Raw genomic sequence first — 20,890 nt, forward strand, 5'->3', positions numbered from 1 at the left:
GCTAAGGCTCCGTTCAGATGTCGAAAATCGTTGTTTACTCAGATCCTTACTACATGTTGTGTCAATAAAAAATATACGGTCCACAGATATCTAAGCCCGAAGGGCTAGATTTGCAACTTTAAGCTTTCTCCAGCAAAAAAAAGTGAAGCTAAAATTTGACTTTTTAAATTTCGTGCCGATGGATAGGATCTAGCATTTTAATTGTTTTCGGAGCGCGAGATCAAAAAACATAGGCGGCAAACGCTATTTCACATCTCTCAAACCGGTGAAATTGCATATTTTAGTCACGTGACTCTGGTAGGAAATCCTTCCAAAGATGAGCTTCACTTTTTGATAAAAGTCGCAAATCTAGCCCTTCGGGCTTTACAGATATCTGTGGTACGGTCCCAATTTTTCTGAACAGTACTGAACGAAAACCTTGCATCGGATTGTTTAACGATTCATAAAAATCCTTATTCATTTAAAAAGAAACTCCCGATTTTACATTAAAACATTCTTATTTCTCTAACGCAATATCATCTAGCATCTCATTCAGTATATTGTTGTTTTTTCATCGATTATGCCATCTTCAAGCACACCAATTTTTTTTTTGAAAATTGTTCTAATCTCTTATTCCGTCATGGTATTTCTCCGTCGAATGTCTAACACACCTTGATCCATTTTCTCCTCTCTTTGTGACAACAACAAAAAAACCAAAACAAAAACCAAAAGCCCAAAGAAGTATGATGGGGTACAAGAAAAATGGGTTATGCGGTTTTTTTTGTACGTCGTTTTTTTTTAAATTCACTTTATGTTTCGTTTGAGGAGGAAAGAGGGTTTGGGTTCTCCATCATATACTATACTTCAAGGTTTCGTAACTTCAGTGTTTCGACTAATGTGGAAATGTACGCATAGCCAATTGGAGCCTTTACGCTGCCAAACACGAGTTTCTTCGTTTTGAACGGTATACGGTTGATTGTTACTAAAACAAACAAGACAAAAAAATCATTATCGAAATCAGATAAACAGATCGAAAAAAGGCAGATGTGAAAACTATTTTCACCTAGGTCTATTTTCTTAAGTTCAATGTCCTGTAAAATGAGAAGGTAGTATTTAACGGCCTTGAAATTTGCACGATCTGAAATTAACACGAACTTTCCTGCTTTTCAAGGAAACAACAGCTGGTTTTAATTAAGAAGGTTTTTATTAACAGGAAATTTTTCAATTCGTGTTAATAAAATGACTAGTAATATTCGTGTAACAAGGTATAACAAAATAGTTCCGAATGTGTAAAGCCCCAAAAGTGCAACCCTTGGATGGGGGGGGGGGGTGAAGCAGTCGAAACCACCTATTTTTCCATTCAAAACGCGTGACACGCGTGGTTTTCACACAAACACCGGATAAAAAGTCAAATATATCATAAGATTTCGAAAAATATGGGGCATGAAAACAAAGTGGGCCACTAGATTCAATCTGCCATTCTAAATGTGGCGCAAAATCTTAGGACGTCACCTTTTCTTGCTCTGGGAAGGTTGAAACCGTGGACACCTTTCCCCGAGATTTTACATAAAGTCTCTGACCGACTCAAGACAAAACCCCGATAGTCTTAAATGGTTAAACAAAATTACAGGAGTAGACTTACTGGTCGATCTTTTGTGTGAGACGAATGTAACTGATACACGCGGACTCGTCCGAAAGCAAAATGACGTGCGGTGAGAGAATGGTCGTGTTCACAGGCGAGTTCGATGGTTTCAAAACTGTTAGAAATGTTAAAAAAAATGTTTCAGATGATGCTGATTTTCATAGACAAAATTCCCGACAATTTCAGAAATTGGGAAAATTTGAAAATTCCTGACCATTTCAAATTTCCAAACATTAACAGACCAAAGGTCTGATGCAACTTAATTAATACTATTATTGAGGGGCTTTAATTTGAGCGAGCAAATATCAACTCGAAAATCGTAAAAGGGTGAGATGTACATGGACGATCTCTAGAGGGCATTTATAAGCAAAATGTTTTTCTCTCACCCTCATTTTTATGTCGTTAAAACAGGGAAGTTAGATAGGGGGACGCTAAGTACACGTCTCATAGAATAATTTCTCTCAAGGTTAAACCCGTAAAAAACTCAAAATACACCTGCTAGAAATGAAAGTGCTAAAAAGGGACCATATTTCGAGCCAATTTAGAAGGGGGAAAGACAGGGTATTTTGATAAGAAAGAGCTGTGAAAATGAATACAGTACACAAAAAGGATAACTAACAAAGACTATTGAAAAAAAAAGGCACCTGTCTAGGATAACAAATTGTTAATGTTTTTTATTCATATTTTAAGGAAAACAGTAGGACATTATAGAAAGTCGCAAACATGAATATTGTTAAGCTTACCGTTGTCGAAATAGTATTTGTGAAAGTCCAGGCCCTCTACTAAGTTTCCTTTGCCGTGTGGCTCAAAGCAAGTCAGTCGAAAGTCCACAAGTTTCCTGCGAAGAATAACGAAGGATAGTAGAGAGAAAATTTCACGGAAAAAAAATTAATATAGATCCAACTCTAAAATCAACACCGGTTGAATTACTTACAAATTTAGAAATTAGATTTCAATACAGTTAAAATATTGAAAAACTATAAGAAGAAAGGCCAATGATGACTGGGACCACCTAAAACTTTCTTAAAGAATTTATATTTCAAAATATGCCGAGAGAACCCTAGAAAAAGCAGTTTTTATTGAATAGTAGAAATTAAGTATTTCAAAGTATCTCAAATCATATTTTTCTATAGTCTTAGTGGCCACAGTGACTGGTTACCCTTTTTAAGGCGGACATGTGCAGGAAGTCTCAAGAAGTAGACGCAAAACAATAGTGGATTAAGAAGGCAGTCAAAATTCAAAGCTACAAAATAGCCCATCAATTTCGGAAAATATGATACAGTTAGAAACTCTGTTCGTGGAAGATTTTTCATGATTTCAAAATGAATTGGAGGGAGTGTGGGGTGGAATGTTACTCACGAATAAGTTTCGAAGTCGCCAATGGTGATTGAAGCGATCAAACGTTGTGTCAGCTTGATAATCTCTTGTTCTTTGGCTACTGAAAAAATAGGAGATTAAAATGGTCTTATTTGATCAGCTAAATTCTGAGTCACTTTCTAGCTAAAAAGTAGTGCCCTAAACAATCATTTCGGCACCTCGCAAATAATTTGGTCCATGTTTGGAATATTTGTTGCAGCCCCTGAAAAGGTCATGGTTCAATAGGTCGACGACCTACCTTAATCAACAAACAACAAACGCTAAAATGATAAGAGCTTTACAAAAACAAATGCAAATGGGAACTTTTTTCTTGACACAAGCAAGTTGCAAAATTGTAGTTGACACGGCGTTGGTTAAAAAACACTCCTGGAAATCCCAGATTACCTCAGTCATCAAGAGAGAAATTGGTCACGAGCTTGTGCATCCAGTAAAGACCCCCCCCCCCCCCCCCCCCCAATTCAACAAACTTGAAAATTGCTCAACGAGTCGCAAAACGCAAAAAACAATCAAGTTTTTATAATGGTTCCAAAATTAACAAAATTAAAAATAGGAGATTGAACCCTATTCAACCTAGGCTTTTAGGGGCGGTTCAGAACTAGGGGCGGGGGGGGGGGGTCTTTTCCTGTACCACCCTTTAACTTTTGATCTAGTGGGTCTTTTTGGGTGAAATTTGGCACACAAGATCCTTGTCACATAAGGTAACTTTTGATAAAAAAACTTTTTGATGACGTCACTACTCATCATGCGCAAAGTGAGCAAAAACTGAAAATTTCCTTTGTTCTTTTAAATAACTATTGTATTCTAACAAAGGCTTCAGAAAAAGAGTTGCCTGAGTTTAAGTTGCTTATTTTATCCTATATATTCAAGAAATTACGGTTTAAACGATATATTTTACATAAAAAAAAATTTGTATTGGAAGAGTGTCAATTTTTGTGACACCTTACTGTCAGAAATGTCATCATGCTCAAGGTGTGAAAATTCTTAGGTGTCAAATTTTATTTTATTTTGAAGCTAAATAAAAGTTAGGAATTTACAATAAATTTCATGGCAAAAGCTATTATTTCAGGAGCTATTACCAATAATTTGACCTCCAAACAGAAACAGCCCCCCCTAGGCCGAATAGGGTTTAAATCCTCAATCGAAGTCGCTGCACGCTTGCTAGGCCTGTAGATTTAGAACGCTAATGAGCCATTTCCTCGCAATTTAAAACTACAATTTAACTTAAGCGTGCTTAAGCAAATATCATTTTACTCTGACTTTCATGGTATTTTTGTGAAGACCGGTAAAATAGGTTCTCATAGATTTTCATATTTATTAGTTCGGAAACGTGGAAAATCATAAACGAATAAACTACCTCTCATTTCGTCATCTTCATTTGGCAAAATGACGTCATCTTCAGATTCCTGCAAAAAGATTAAGTAACGGTTATCCTTGTTATTTCAACAAAAGAATGACACTGAACGATGCCATTATACTTGATAAATTGTAGGAAAACTCCCCGATTTTCATTCATGAAATTCAAGACTTATAAAGTATTGTACTGGATACTAAACTATTTCAGGAAAATCAATATTCTTGAAGGATTTTTGGTGAATTCAAGTACGAGAAATATCAGCTTCAAAAAGCTGTTTTGAAAGAAGTCTTTGCATGTCGAAAACCTTTAAACATTTTAAAATTGGAAAGTTGGGAAGCCGGGAGAAGTTGGTAGTTTTAAACAGCCTAAGGCTGCTGCTTTATCATTGTTTTATACCTCACCTCATTTTCAAAATAAGTTTCAAAGCTATTCAAAATGCAAAGATTTTAGGAATTTCGGAGAATTTGGCGATTCAAATCTATTTTAAGGATTTTTAGGAAGCTTGGAAACCTGCAAAAGTTTCAAAACTTCAGGTGGTTTCAATGCCTTCAAAGCCATCATCACTTGAAAGAAAGTCCTCATTGCGCCGTTCTTGAGTGGGAAACCATGAAACACCAAAGCAACGTACCTTGTGGACTTTGTCATTCATCAACTTATCCTTGGCTGCAGCTGAAAACAAATAATAAAAGGGTTTTTGATGACAATAAGAAAAAAATAAATCATATTAAATTCAAAATTTAAGGTCTTCTTTTTCTCAGAAATAAAGAGATAAGGGATAAACAGTATTTATTAGTTGGAAACGAATTAAATGATGGCGTGACCAACAAAAGTTGTAAAAAAATGAAAGTTTCCAGTTAAAAAGCTCTCTATAAGAGTAAAAAATGGGCTATTCCAGAAATAATCTGTATAGGTGTCACGTCCAGAGTGGTTTGGAAAATAAAAAATCCAAGGATGGTCAGTAACGCGAGGTTGAAATCCAGGGTGGTCAGTAAAGTGAGGTTGAAATCCAGGGTGGTCATTAAAATGAGGTTGAAATCCAGGGTGGTCAGTAAAACAAGGTCGAAAATTCAGGGTGGTCCAAAAAAATTAGAAAAAAAAATCCAAGAGGATCATGAAAAATTGGAAGAAAAAAAATCCAGGGAGTCACCTTTCCCAAAAAGACCTCAACATAGAGGGTACAAATTTTTCCTGGAATAACCCAATAATAAAAAGTCAAAATATAGGTCTATTTGAGATGATGATGAATCGTGGATGAACCAGGACAGTCACACTCAAAAAAAGATTATTCGTAAAAAGTTTTGAAACAATTTTGTGACCATAGCAATCACTCCTGATTCATTACGACCATTAGAAAGGGATGCCATTTGAAATTTATTTCATTTAAGAAGGCTAGGATCTAGTCTAAAGTTAATCATAAACAACATTACAATTTTTGGCTAATTGATATGAGGTCTGAAGAGAGGTTGGTACAAAAAATCCATTTTCAATCCTCCAATCAGATAAAATGAAATGTTGTTTATGATTGATGTGCATAAGTGTTAGTGCAATCAGTGATTAATGCATTAGTAGCACAGAACTCTATAATCCCTGGACCAAGCTATATCCGCCATCTTTGATCGGAGTTTTTTTGTAATTGGTACCCGAGAAGAAGCCATTGCAATGTTAATGATTAACGCCTAACGGCGCTGCATCATCAAAAGTATTCAAGGAAAAATAGATCTAGCGCTCTCGATGCATTTTCACCGCTTTTGAGTAGTGTCGCCATTAGGGTACCAATTTCAAAAAAAACTCCGATCAAAGTTTTTTTGTTCGCCAGGATTGAGTAACTTGGTCCAGGGATATAAAGGTCAGTGTTTAGGAGGTAAATAATGATCAATGCTTTTCATAAAATGTCCATATTTTTTAATCTGTAATTCGAATGTTTAAGGGACCTAAAAATTCCATATTCAAGTCTAACTAAAAAGACCTGGTTTTCAGTCAAAAGAACCAAAGACTTGGATTTTTAATGATTTTATCATTCGATGAAATTTTTCAGAAGCTAATTTTAAATTGCGTGACTCCTTTTTCAAGAGGAACCCCTTTTACTTCAAACCTGGAAGTTACGAAAAAGGATTTAAACTTGTCAATTTCTTCGTAAGCTACTTAGAATTTGTCTACAATTTTCTGGGTTTACTGACATAATCTTTTAAAACCAAAACCAAAAAATTTACATCTGAGAAAGCCTTCCCCTTTAAATTGACAATGTTATGAATGTTATGACATTAACGGTTTTTTAAGCTGGATTTTATAAAATCTAACTGTTCTCTTAAGACTTCCAAGATAAATATACACACCACTAGTTAGTTAGGATAGCATAAACTAGTTAAATCATCCATCGGTCGAATTCTTGAAACTTTTCCAAGATACAAAGATTTTCTAAAAGTTACAACTGTTCAAATGTGTTTCGAAAACCCTCGTGTATACTTGTCCCATAGGACAATAATCTTTTGATCTCATAGCCATACATGAAACGATATAAAGAATCGAAAATCTTAGGCCCATCTTAGGTCTGGAGTCATTACATTGAAGAGCTCGTAAAATCGAATCTAATCTCCTGGTTGCTTTAGATGATGATAGGTTTGCAATGATTCTTCTGTAATCATGACTGATTGTGCTCTAATAACCACTTCTGTTGACTGTCTTGATTACCCATGATACATTGCGATCGAAATGGTCTATTACCTTATTCGTGATATGCACCACTGTAATGACTTTACGAAATTATGCAACTTTTCTGTTTTTGTTCCACCCAATATCAATAAGTCACTTTTTCTATTGTTTAATTGACGTATTGGGTGGAAAATTTTAAAAGTTCTCAGAAGACTCTCCAGAGGTGCATACCATGAATAGACAATACTGATGAGGAGAGGATAGCAAATTTCTTACCTTGAACTAACTGTAACATAGCTGAGGTTGAGACCATTTCTCTCTCGCATATAGAGACACAGACAAAATATATCAACTCAATTCCAATATTAGTCCTTTATTTTTCTGTGATTAACCAAGATGAAAATGAAATAAAAAATAACGCTGAAGGAAAACATGTCATATTCTCAAGATAACAGATTATTTCTCTCGAGATTCGAAGATCATTTTTCAGCCTCACATTATCAACAAATCCAAAAATATGAAATTAAAATATCACCAACATCAAAAGAAAAAGGCAAAGATTGTTATTGGATTCTTTGGCTTCAACAAAACCTGATTAAAATATCTAGAGACATTGTCAAAGAAGATAAATCTTGTAACAAAAAGGTTGGATAAAAATGGAGTTATCAAAAAAGAGAGCAGGCTAGGAGAATGCAAATAAAAAAGAAAACTTGATATAACAACTTTTCATTATAGAAGCACAATCTGTGAATTCTCACATTTCAAAATTTCGACAATATAATATCCAATTCCAAACAAAGAACAAAAAATTGTCAACTCCAGAGAAGCTCGACAAAATATGTACCACCACTCAACTACACTTAAACATAACAGAATCGCGTGCGAGTAAAAAAAACTTAACATTTTAGATAGAAGTTACACCGACAGTATAATGCTATGTTGAGGTGCCTTGACCTTCTTAATGAACAGAAAAAAGACGTTACGAATTATTGTTAAGTTTAACAGATTATGTCGAATCAAGGAAAGACTCAAGTGGAGATCAAAATATAATTGAAAGAACGGGCCAACATGTAGAAACGCTATAATAAGAAAGAACTGACTGGGTAAACGAACTTATCAAAACTTATTAAAATTAAAATAAGATAAGGCATAGCTAAAAGTACTTTGACTGATATGGTGAAGACTTTCTAACACATTCACAGCATGCTTTAAATATCATAGAGTAAGAATTACCTGTTAATGACGGCCAGAAAACTTTATTACTTTGCAAAACCATTGCTCACAAATAGTACGCCTTAACTGAACCAGTATACAAATACTTTTAAAAAGAAACCTTCTGGATGATACTCTATACACGCGTTGAAGTTATAAATCTATCCGTGTATCCGTAGGTTAGAGAAACCAAAACATTTAGCAGGAACAATCTAGATATAAGATGATAACAAAAAATGTTTTTTCTTCATACATCGTAATGTGAAGTTTTAGGTCAAAATGAATTAATTAATGGAAAGTTTTTGATGTGCAGAGAGCTTTTTAGTTGATTAGCTTTAACTTTACTATTTACTTTCACAACACTACGTAAAACTTTAACACTAGCCCATAAAAAACAGTGAAGTTCATTGCCTTGGTAACAACGACGAGAGTTTTTAAAATACTTAAGTCACATATCTTTCAACATCTATGTATCTTAGGCCTTAACCTTTTTAATCCTTAAAGCATTGTTTAGATGCTAAGCTGATTAAAGGTTTTAACATTTAAATGAAAAGATTGTTAATATCTCATTAACGATTATTTTAATAATGAGATCAATCTGCAAGTCTAAACTTTGTTTTAGTTGTGCTATAGTTGTCTTCATAAAGGCAAATCAAAATGCTAGTAAACCAAACGGACCTACTTAAAATCTATAATTTTTATTGACCTTGAAACATGAGACAACAACCCAAAGAACCAAACGAATGAAATTACTATAACTGAAATATCCCTCTATACTGAGATGACAAACTTTGAGAGCCTTTCCTCTTGAAAAAAGCGAGTCTTTGTTTCATAATTTTAATGAATTACCAGTTAAAATTTGATAAATTGTTTTGATTACGTTTTGTAAAATGAAAAAAGAAGTTAGTTAAAAAAGTTGGTTAATTTTGTCTTGTCAAAAAGTTTTCGTAAAAATTTTTCATGCTTAGCAAGCTAACCTACCAAAAATGCCTCCACCGGACGTGCCAGAGATACGGCGTGCAAAGACTGTAGTTAATATAGCCCCCTAAAAATAATGAGAGATAGAAAATAGTGGTGAAATGTATGGTATGTGGGTGAAATTGATGATAAATGAGTGCACTTTGTGCCTCAGTTTCTATGGCCATTATTGCTTTCCTTGGCTGGAAGAAACTGGGTGCAATGAGTGCTGATGTTGTACACCTTTGTCTGTCATCATTTGACGGACAGTCTTAATTGTCTAACCTTCTCCATCAACAATTTCTATACTTTCAGCTTCCGACACTGAAGCGGTCATTTTTTTCTCCATGACAGTACCACTTCTCATTTGCATACCAGCTGGGATGTTGGTGGTTGTGGTGGTCGTGGTAGCAGTAGGGGCGGTAGATGCAGTGGTCGTAGACCCTGCTGAGCTTGAGCTCTTTTTTTGACCGAAAGCACCTAAGACTTTTGTGCCAGCAGAGACAAGCAAAGTTGTGAGCATTGCTCCCTAATATCAGAAACAATGACGATTATAAAATCCACGTAACAAATATAATTAATTGACTTGCCTGTATATTCAGTTTTTAGTTTGAAAAATGTTTGAAAAGGCCATCGTATTTAGGTCTGAAGTATTCTGAAGGAATTGTCTACCCCATTGAAAATAAAACAGCAAATACCAGTTTCATTCAGAAAACATAAAAATTGATAGGTACCATGAGAGAATAGAAAGTCTAAGAATCATACCTTCAGTTTCCTGCGTGCATTGAATTTCTTCAATCCGTTGATGGTTTCTTGTCTGTGGAATGTTGATGCACAGACATGACGTTCCTAAGATAGAGCACAGGAAAAAAGTACAAGAAAGCAATCTTTGACAAATTTCTGGAACAGCCACATGCAGTCTAATTTATAGGCTTTTAATTAGTTTTTAAAGGGACCAGTACCTGCGAAATTTGTAAACAAACTGTATGCAGCGGGTACAAAATCACAACAAATGTCACATGTCAAAATAAAAAATCAAACCAAATATGGCTAATTTTGATTGTTCAATTGTTTTACAAGTTTATTTTGGACACGTGATTTTAATTGTTCTCTTTATTGACACGTGGTTCGCGCAATGTTTACATTTTACTACTTTAATGTCCCTTTAAGATTCTACGAGCTAACTTCTAGTACCTTCTTCCTCGATAACACGCAATATTTTGGGACTAGTCATTGGACAGGTCATTTGAGCGTCTGAAATGTACTCGCACGTTGCAGAATTTATGTAGGAGGTATTATTTAGGAATTTGGGACTTACAGATATCCATTTGTGTTTCAGAGCATCAGATGCTGATATCCTCCTCTTGGGATCGACTGTTAACATAAGATCTATTAATTCCTAAAATGAAGTTAAGACAAGGATATCGTGTTAAAGAAAGCATGGAACAGTTAAGACTAGTAAATATTGGTAACATGGGCCATTTCATCGTCACAAGGAACCATGGGTAAAAAGGACTACCACACCCTAAAAACAACTTTCTGTTTGTCTAAACCTTTGGATGTATTTGCGACTAACCAACAGGAAGCCATTTTGGGGGTGCAACAAGTCAGGTTACCCATGATTCATTTCGACTGTGAAATGACCTATGAAACATGACTTCTAGAAAGTGTTTTAGTTTAAGACTAAAATAAGTACTGAGATTCTTTACATAACACGTTGAACAAGCGAAAATATTGTCTAATGCTTGACAGGAACTACAAACTTAAAAGATAATATGCATAATATGCAAGCCTGCGTCATTTAGTATTGATCTTTTAAAAAATCATTATCGGTAGTTTGAGCCAAAAAGAGCAACAAAGTTTACCTTAGCTTCTTTTGTTACAGAGTCCCATTCAGGGGAGGGATACTGAAAAAAAATATGAAAAAAACAATTAATCCGGTTCAACAAAAAGTAAATGTTGTGCGAAAACGAGTCAACGATTCACCTTAGTTCAAATGAAAGATCCTTGTCTGGAAGCCTATTGTTTTAACTTTTTGTTAGCTTTTTCCTTTGTTAATAACAAGAAAAAAATTCATTTGTCGAGTTTTTGATCACATTACCAAATACTCCTTCTTGGAGTTGGATCGAGATTTTATCACATGATCAAAAAGTGAGCGAAACAAAACAATTTTTCAAAAGGTTCTTTTTTTACAGTTTATGGGTTCAGGATCTCCGAAAGACGTGCAAATTTCTAATTTCAGTAGAGAAATAGAGCAAAGTGGCAGTGATCCTAAGGAAGAGCTCAAAAACAAGTAAGATTTATCTTGCTTGCTTTCAGTGATAAGTGATTATTCTATTTCATTGAGACTAAAAATTGATTTACAATTTCCTGAAAAGGCAGTGTAAAAAATACAGTTAAGGGGCCATAAACATAGTATGTGTACGTATTTGCGTACACGCAAATTTTTTTAAGATTTTTGCCACCCCCTTGTACTCAGACACCTTTAGGAATTCCGTCATTTAAATACTAGACGTACACTTTTGCTAAATCCTCCTTCCCCCCTTTCCAGGGGGGGGTCGGTAGTAAAATCTCAGACATAATGACGTTTACTACGGTGGTGGTGTGACGAAAAATCGAAAAAAACTTTTACTACCCAGGGTAGTTAAATACCAAAATGGGTGGTATCTATGTGTTAAATGTTGAAAAAATTTTACTACCTGGGTAGTTAAACTGATAAAATTACCTAATTTTAGCTATATTATTGTAATTCTCTCAATTTTTTGAATGACTTTTCCGAAAAAATCTGAAAATTTTTATAATTTGAAAAAATTTTCTGTTGGAAAGTTGTTTGCTGCAAACAAAAAATCCTCGAAATTTTTTGTCAATATAAAAAAAGATTTTCATTCTAAGGGCAAAACATTAATTTTTGCACTAAGTGACAAATGTGTCACAAAAATAATCATTTTTTAGCTTTTTTTGCAAAATCAGTCCTAAAAGCAACCAAAAAGTAGGTGGTCTCCATGACAAATTGTCCCAAAAACTTTTACTACCAGGGTAGTAAAATACCTCTTCCAAGAGTCTGGGTGGTGGTAAGTAAAAATTCATAAAAATCCTTTTAATACTCATATATGTCTGAGATTTTACTACCGACCCCCCCCCCTGCCCTTTCACGTACGTACATACTATATGGATAGCCCCTGAGCTGAATATATTTTCTTTTTTGACTTACGTCATAGGCTGCTGCTTTGATTTGTGCATATAGTCGGTGTTGGTCTTCATCCCAGAATGGTGGGTAACCGACCAACAAGATATACAATATAACACCTGAAAAAGATTTAGAATAATATAGGTCAATAATATTGGAAATCTCAGTTACAAAGTGATAACATCTTACAAAAATAAGTATAATTCAATCGTTACAGCTTGGTCTACTGATTGGGAGAGGAGAAGTATAAAAGATCATCATTTAAAATTATAGTCAAACACACCAGACCGAAATTCTCAGATTCTAGTTCAAGTAGTGTATCTAGCTCAACTGAAGTTAAAAAAAACTGGCAAAAAACAGCCAGCAAAGGCTGAAAATACTACTTTAAACATTAAAGTCAGATTCATACCACAAGCCCAAACGTCAACTGGTTTTCCATATGGCTCCTTTCTTAGTACCTCTGGAGACAAATAACCAGGCGTACCAGCAAACCCTGAAAAAAATGTGCAACATTAAAAACTGATACTATTTACGAACAAAATCAATTAAAAAAGTGAAATAGTTCAAATATTCTAACCAAACCAGTAAAATAACAACTCGCAATATTATAGATAATAAAGATTGCATTTTTAAAAGGCAAAGAATAGATCATCATCATACCATGCCATGCTGGTTTTTCTCCATCAACTTCTACAGCCAGGCCAAAATCAGCAAGTTTAACTGCAGCTCCCTTCTCTTTACTGGCCAACAGTAGGTTTTCTGGCTACAAACACAACAGATTCTTCATTTTTATTTTTACCATTCTTATTTTTTATAGGAGGGTATTGACAGAGGATCAATGAAATGGTCTAGGGTTAAAATTGAAATCTAAGTTTAATAAGAACCATAGTGTGCAGAGGGGTCCAGCCCCAGTATTTTTCAGGGGGGGGGGCAAAATCTTTTTTCAAGAGGAATAAAACCTTCCCCACAGCATAGATTTTTAATATAACCCCCTAGCCCCTAGTATTTTTTGAAAAATACAGCCACCAATTAAGCAAAAATGGTTTAGCCCCCCATAAGCTCAGGGGGGGTGCATTCTATGAGAACCATTACCAGAGCATCTTTAAATGAAGTATGAATGAATGAAATCTCTTGAAACAATACTGAGCATTTGAAAAATATGTTAAAAAATACAATGAAAATACCTTTAAATCTCTATGAACTATATTCAATTGGTGACAGTGTAATACACTTTCTAATATTTGTTGAATGCAATGACTGCAGAGAAAGAGAGAAAAACGTTTATCTACTAACTGATTGATTGTATACACAAGTTTCTGCATATCTTCTGTCACTTGCATGTATAAAAAGATATTGTGTTCAGTGTCTTATTTAAAGTATGCAAAAAAGTTGAGTGATATTTCAGTTGAATTTTCTCGAAAGGATGAGGAGATCAGGCTAATTTCATAGTCACATTATCAAATACCATTTCTCATGCCTTTTAAAAGTCTGGTAGTCAGACTCTGCCTCTCTAGCAATCCCTGGATTATACACAGTTTGATCCTCTTCTTTAATTACTAAACATTAAGTAGAGAACCATCAAGTACGGAATCTTTAATATGACTTTTGTTTGTAACAATGGTATCATATCAGGAAGGCTTTCAAAGTATTCAAAATCTTACCTTGCATCTGCTTCACTGTAATATTCTCGTGCAACAATATCTTCAAATAATTCCCCTCCTGTGACCCTGTAATGGGGTAAGGGAATGGATTATGTAGTGTGGGAAAAGAGAAGAAAATAAACATTCAGAATTAATATAGGTTTTTATTGATACTATCAGGTACAGGCCAATCGGAATACACAAAAATCTCAAAACTTAAACTGATTGGAGTGATAATCTGGTGGAAAACTTTTGAGAAGCTTGCATTTGATAAAAAAGAAAAAAATGAGAAATTTTGCAAAAGAAATTATACAAAATTAACTATAATATTTGATGTTATAATGATACTATTACACTGCTATTGTTTGACCTTGTTAATTCACGGAGAAAATAAATTTTTATTAAATCACGTTGAGATATTACTTACAAATCGAAAACTAAGTAATGTACTCCATCTTCAGGAATACTTGCGTGTAAACGAACTAAAGAAAAGAAAATACAGTTGGGTAACACATGGACAATTTTTTAATTATACAAAAAGTCTTCAATTCCTGCTAGAACTTGGAGAATTTCAGTCGCTTGTGCTGATGAATAGAGTATCATACCTATATTTGGGTGTTTTAACATACGACATATTCTAGCTTCTCTTTCTAGTTTTTGAAGATCTGAAAAAATAAAAAATAAAAATATGGTTATCATGATGTGGAGAGGAAATCATTTACTAAAAAACAATTTCGTCTATCTTATTGTGATTGTAACACTCAGAAGGAATGTCCTACATGAGAGAGGACGGATGAGAGAAAGTTTTGTTATCCTTGTTTTATATCTGCTAATAAAGGCTAGAAGGGATGGGAGGGACTCTCTATAGTTGCAAAGTTTTTCTTACATATCTTATTCTAGCATTATTTTAAAGAAATTATTTAAAATGCAGAGTGTCTAAACAACCTTGAACCACTAACATGATAAAAAAAGTAAATTTCGCAATAGGGGTTCCAATAAGAATAATGATTTCTTTATATTAACATGATAAATTGCTGTGATAATATCACAAGAAAACACTAAAGTTGTGTATAATGAAGTGAATACCAGCTGTGTAAATGTCAATACAGCATAAAGAAAGCTTCAAGAATACTGCAAAAATGATTTTATCATCTTACCTCTGGATGAAAGTTTACGTGTGTTGAATATTTTTGCAGCAAATTCCATACGATTTTCTCTGTGAATACATCTTTTGACTATACTGAATGCTCCCCTAAAAATAAACAAACAAAATTTATCATTAATTCACTGATACTTTGTTAAAAAATCAAGGCCATACCAAAAACTCTCAAAAAAGTACTTGATAACTCTCTGATTGATGCTCAGCAACTTAATCCAAGCAGTCTAGACTAGTGCAGCATTTTTGAAGAACCAAAACTTTTAAACTTTTTAAGGTACACACTTGAAATTTTTAGCAATGAAACACTTCAGAGAAAGCTCCAGGAAAAATCAATCTTGAGTTTTCAAAAATTTCCTATAAATCCATAATGGCTCATTCAAGTTAGAGCATCCTCTATACAATAAAAAAAGAATGAACAAAAAATTTAAATTCTGAAGCTCACAATATCTCGACAAACCTGTATACTTTTTTTTGGTGCACCCGATATCTTTGTGAGTTTTTAAGGAGAAGCAAGGGAAGGCATGGGTTAGAGGGACCAAGAACTATATTACAGTTAAATTAATAATCAGACAAACTTAAAGTCGGATATTGTCAAAATGGTATTTTGCAGTGTATGATGGAAAAAGTTTTGCAAGAATAATATTAGGATTTGAATATATTGAACTAATCAAAATTCAATTGACTCCTAAATTGTCATTAAACAACTTGGCTCAATTATTTTCATTATTGAAATAAAATTGATTGATGGAGTTCATTCAAGCTTGACTAGTTCCATTGAAAAATTTGGTCCATCAGTTCACTTAATTGGATGTTGGTTCTTTTGAAATCATCTTGATAAGTTATGAAATTTGGAGGTTGCAGTCTCCTTTTGCCATTGGGGTATTATGGGGGATAAAAATGTGTGTCTATCAACCAATTTCCTATTTTTAAACCCACCAATGTTGTTGGGAGTATTTGACAACCTGATGTAGTAGGCAGCACCCCTCTGACCCCCAACTGGAATCTCTTATTAGCCAAGCCCCCACATTATTCAATGAACCCCACTATTGAACTGCAATCTGAAAATTTTATTTATCCAATTAGAACTCCCCCAAGCTCTACAATCTGGAGAGAAAGAGACTGGAGAAAAGCTTTTAACTTAGTTAATTTTTTGACTATTATGTATAAAAAAGATTGAAAAAGACAGAAAAGATTATATGCAAAAAAAAAAATAAAAGGAACAAAAAAGCCATGGTTGGAAATAGTTGGACAATATGCAAAATATATGCAAGATTACATCAAAATTATATAGCTAACAAACATCTTAAATGAACAAATACTACTAGAACATTAAAAGATCGAGAGCATGACTAGAAATTTCTTAAAACATTAAAAACCCTTTAAAAAACAAGTTCTTAATAAAGACATAGCATATTCCACTTTGAATCAACAAAAAAATCCAAGAGGACAATCAAGTAGAAACACCAATCTTTGAAAACATGCAAATTGAAAGCAGTTATTATGATGTCATATTCTCTTTCCAATACAAGAAAATATTTAAACTTTTGTTTTGATCTATGAGGTCCAGCCAAAAAACACGCCAGTAAAAGAAGTATTATTCTGTTATGAATCAGCGAGTTCAGATCAATATTTTGATTTGAAACTCAACGCCATTTTTTAGTACAATTCCCAGGGACAGAATTTGCTGTTAATCGAAAAAGGGTTTTTTGCGCCTTCTTCCAACTCGACTTTATGTTTAATGTTATTGTTTTTTGAAGGACTTGTTCTAAGAGATAAGAGGAGAAATTTCTTTTTGGTTTTCAAGGATCACAGAATTTTAATTCCTCAACAAGAGTAAATTTTAATAAAATGGCAATCATGCAGTAAGTTTTCTAATGATACAAACTTTTTGCATACCTTAGGGGACACTCACAAATCAATTTTAGGTTAGAAAAACGTCATAAATTTGACCCACCCATCCAAGACATTAACATCTGGCCATTTGCTTTGGTTTTCAAAAGAGCGAAGACGATGAAAAAAAAATTCAACAACCTTTAACCCATCCACCCACTAACGCCAATCAACATTTTACAGTGTTATTTACATGCCCCCTGTTACTTTCTCATGTTTCTTTCTGATAGCTTTGCAGTTTTGTTGAAAACCAAAATAAACGGCCCAATGGCCATCATGTCTTGGGTTCCCTTTGTTTCATGGTCTGCTAAGCCTTTTAGATTTTGCAGATGGCTGTTTTTTTTTACCGCTTTATGTTACAAAGTTAATTAAAAAAATGTTTTTTTATTTTCTTTATATAAACTTAGGAAATATGCAGGCCTTAGCAAAAGTAAACTGGGGGCTGACAAAACAGCAATGAAGGGTTGAAAGTCTTTTTATTATGTTTTAATGCCATGGTGATGTTATTGGGGTTCAATTGATGCAGAGGTGGTATGCATTCGGATATGCATTCACGCAATTTTTAAAGCATTTGATTTCTTACACATTTTCCATTTTTTGGAAAAGAATCCATAATTTTCCAGTTTTTTATGAAAATTACACTGGTTTTCTAATTCTCAGAAAAAAATTTCTTCCATTTTCCTAAGTTGGGAAAAAATCACTTTGATTTTTTTATTTTTGAAAAATATTTCCCAGATTTTATCTAATTTCTCGCTGGTTTTACTTGCATCCACTGAGGTATGGAGTACCGTGAAGTTGGGTAACTTGCATCAGTGGGAAACTTGCATAGCCATCAAATGACATACCAATCAAAGCAGCAAAATTTCAAAACAAATGAACTGCACAGCTCCCCTTGCAGCTCTACTACCATTTTAGAATCTCATATTTGCCGTGCAAGTAATTTCGGCGAGTTACAGCATTGTTGGATAATAAAAGATCATGTGAGATCATAAGTTTCAACATGGCGGGAATTCAGACGTTTCTCCATGGCTGCTGGACGTGTAACCTCAAATTTAATAATGATATCAAACATAATTATGCATGACATCACTTATGATTAGGAGATATGCATTTTACCACTTGCAAATTTTGTAAATCAGGTTTGTTTTAAGCAGGGTCCGAATTATAGCTTTGCACTTCGCAAAATGCGAAGTGAATTTTAGATTTAGCGACCAAAAATGCGAAGTTAAAAAATGACATTGTGACTTTCTTCATGCGTTAATCTCTTGCTTTATCTACTTGCTACTTCGCTACTTTCTTCATTTGTTTATCTGTTGCTTTATCAACTTGATACTTCGCTATTTTATTCATTCGTTTATCTATTGCCTTATCAACTCGCCACTTCGCTTCTTTATTCATTTGTTTATCTATTGCTTTATCTACTCGCCACTTTGCTTCTTTATTCACTCGTATAGGCGAACCCGAAAAAAATTTTTGTTTCCGGTCCACGGGCCGGGTGAAAATTTATTTCGTCGTCAGCCGGCCGCGTTTTTTTTGTACATCATCGTTAGGGTTAGGGCTAGTTTGTTTGTTTGGAAAACTTTCGTGAATCAGTTTTTGAGGCGTGTGATTTATCGCATGTGATATTTTATATTCTACTGTAAAATCCACGCCTAGAAATCACTTGGAATGAAGGTTTTATCCTGATCATTGTTATAGAAATGAAACTTTATTCATCTCAAACTAAACCCTGCATTGTTTTTGTTAAGTCAACTTTTAAGAATATGCTTTTTTTATATACAACTTGGTTTTTATAAAAGAATCATGCTGATTTGTGAGTAAAATAAATAGAAACATTCACAAAGCGGGGACTTTTCAGTAAGTAAACAGCTTTGTTTTTATAAAAGGAATCATGCTGACTTGTGAGTAAAATAAAAAGAAACATTCATAAAGTGAGGATTTAAAAAATTGGGGAAATGTTTCTCTCACTCTACTTTTTTCTCAAAAAAGTTCACTTCGTAATCACAGTTTGGAGCCTTTAGCAATTGAAGATAAATATTCAAAATGAAAGAGAGTGTCCAGTTCTTAGAGATATTGTAACACAATTGAAAATATAAACAATGAAAATTAAGTATTTGAATAATCGCACGCCTAGACCACTATAAATCAAAATCTAGACGTGCGATGATCACACGTGAATTTTTCTTATGCCGAAGCCTGTAGCGGTGTCAAGTTACTACAGATTTAAGGTAAAGAAGACCATCATTTTAACTTCTACGAGTGCTTTAAAAAATCGAGTTTTGGGATCGAAATTTAGCAAAAAAATTTTTTTGCGGCCGGCCGGGTGAGTGTTTTTTTCGTCACCCGGTGGACCGGAAACAAAAATATTTTTAGGGTTCGCCTTATCTATTGCTTTAGCAACTTGCTACTTCGGTACTTTATTTACTCATTTATCTATTGCTTTATCTACTCGCTACTTCGCTACTTTATTTACTCGCTTATCTATTGCTTTATCAACTCGCTACTTCACTATTTTATTCATTCGTTTATCTATTGCTTTATCTACTCGGTACTTCAAAACTTCACTATACTTTGCTTTGTCTATAATCTCTTACTTCAAGTCTTACTTTGCTTTTCTAGAGAAATAAATAGAAGATACTTTTGCATAGACCTTTTCGCCTTTCCATCCGCCATATTGAATTGTATGCAAAAATTATGGTGGCCGAATTGCCGTGGTGAAATTCCCTTAGAAAGTATGCAAAACATATGCAAAAAGAAAGTATGAATTAAAAACTTACATGCATAATTGGCATTATATTAAAGTGCCTGCGGCGCTCATTTTTTTTACCTTGCTTCTCGAAAAATAGCGAAGCTCCTTAAATTTATAATTCGAACCCTGTTAAGATTCAACTTTGTATTTTAATGACCAGAACAAGTCATTCATTTGAGGGCTATGCAAGTTTCCCTCCACTGATACAAGTTACCTGACTTCACGGTAATTAGTTATGCAATATTAACTGTTGCGTTCACATAGAGCAGAATAGAAGGTAGGTTCAGAATCAGTGATTGGAAAAAGTTTGTTCCTCCCCTACCGCTAATTAGCGATTGGCGATTCCAACCTTCCAATTATTCCCAGCTCTAAACTAAAGAAGGATGCCAGAATTAGATGATGGGGATGTTGACATAAGACCAAGTTACGGTAACAATGGGATACAGTATTCTAGATAAAAACAGCAATTTTCAAATGATAAATGCTAAAAATACGTTTGCACTTGCTGTTTTATTTAGAATTTGTTAGAAACAGCATTGAGCATGTTCGTGAATCATGCATCATATGAAAATGTTAGATAGAGGTTGAAATAATCTTCATCAAGCCAATAATTACTATAATCAAAAACCAAAGAACTTCAAAATATAACAAGCTTAACATTTTTTTGAGATGTCATACAAAAGCCATGACATTTTAAAGCAGCGACAAAACACAGGCACAGGGCAAGTCAAGGATGACCACAAGAGTGTGTGAGCCCTGCATTTCAATTAATCACTAATGTGGACTGCTCTTTCCTGCACTAAAGCTTTGCTTATTGCAATACCTTGCAAAATAGCATTTCACACACAATAGCCAACTATTTAAGCTTTCAATACAAATGATAAAATTATTACACATTATAATACTTACTTTCCTAATTCATCCTTCAATTCATATATATCGTTAAATCTTGGACTACCAGTGCCTGCTGGAGTAGACATATTTTCTTGTTTTATCAGGAAAATGGATTCTGTTCTAGGAATGTTGTTTATGAATTGACTCTCGGATATCACCTCCACTTCACGGCCCCCTATTTTCGTTTTCACACAACAGCTT

At 34.1% G+C, this 20,890-nt stretch overlaps 1 protein-coding gene across 4 annotated transcripts; it reads right to left on the bottom strand.

Annotated features, from left to right (window-relative positions):
• Positions 1-434: 434 nt before the first annotated feature.
• On the bottom strand, positions 435-20,876 carry LOC136802801 (calcium/calmodulin-dependent protein kinase type II delta chain-like). Of its 4 annotated transcripts, none has more exons than XM_067059563.1 (19): positions 20,705-20,876; positions 15,155-15,249; positions 14,603-14,662; positions 14,425-14,479; positions 14,019-14,084; positions 13,542-13,614; positions 13,018-13,120; positions 12,767-12,850; positions 12,382-12,476; positions 11,036-11,077; positions 10,489-10,569; positions 9,936-10,019; positions 9,195-9,258; positions 4,981-5,021; positions 4,353-4,401; positions 2,981-3,059; positions 2,365-2,459; positions 1,622-1,736; positions 435-961 (listed from the first exon to the last, which is right to left on the bottom strand). In XM_067059563.1, the coding sequence occupies exons 1-19, from the start codon at positions 20,773-20,775 to the stop codon at positions 844-846; spliced, it is 1,470 nt and encodes a 489-aa protein (XP_066915664.1). In that variant the 5' UTR covers positions 20,776-20,876; the 3' UTR covers positions 435-843. The 4 variants fall into 4 exon arrangements, with proteins under 4 accessions (XP_066915664.1, XP_066915667.1, XP_066915665.1 ...); XM_067059566.1 differs by lacking the exon at positions 9,195-9,258 and adding an exon at positions 9,456-9,699 and having other exon boundaries at positions 20,705-20,873; XM_067059564.1 differs by having other exon boundaries at positions 592-961; positions 2,981-3,056.
• Positions 20,877-20,890: the final 14 nt, after the last annotated feature.

The sequence above is a fragment of the Clytia hemisphaerica genome, unplaced genomic scaffold, assembly GCF_902728285.1.
Source record: "Clytia hemisphaerica strain Z4C2 unplaced genomic scaffold, Clytia hemisphaerica genome assembly, whole genome shotgun sequence".
NCBI lineage: Eukaryota > Metazoa > Cnidaria > Hydrozoa > Leptothecata > Clytiidae > Clytia > Clytia hemisphaerica.

Bases quoted from the DNA above. Each gene is read 5' to 3' on its own strand.
- LOC136802801 (XM_067059566.1), bottom strand. From the start codon at position 20,775: ATGTCTACTCCAGCAGGCACTGGTAGTCCAAGATTTAACGATATATAT. The intron at 12,477-12,766 runs GTATGAATCTGA...AATCTTTTTCAG, and splicing joins AGTTGACGTTTGGGCTTGTG to GTGTTATATTGTATATCTTG. The intron at 10,020-10,488 runs GTAAGTCCCAAA...GCTCTATCTTAG, and splicing joins TGAAACACAAATGGATATCT to GAACGTCATGTCTGTGCATC.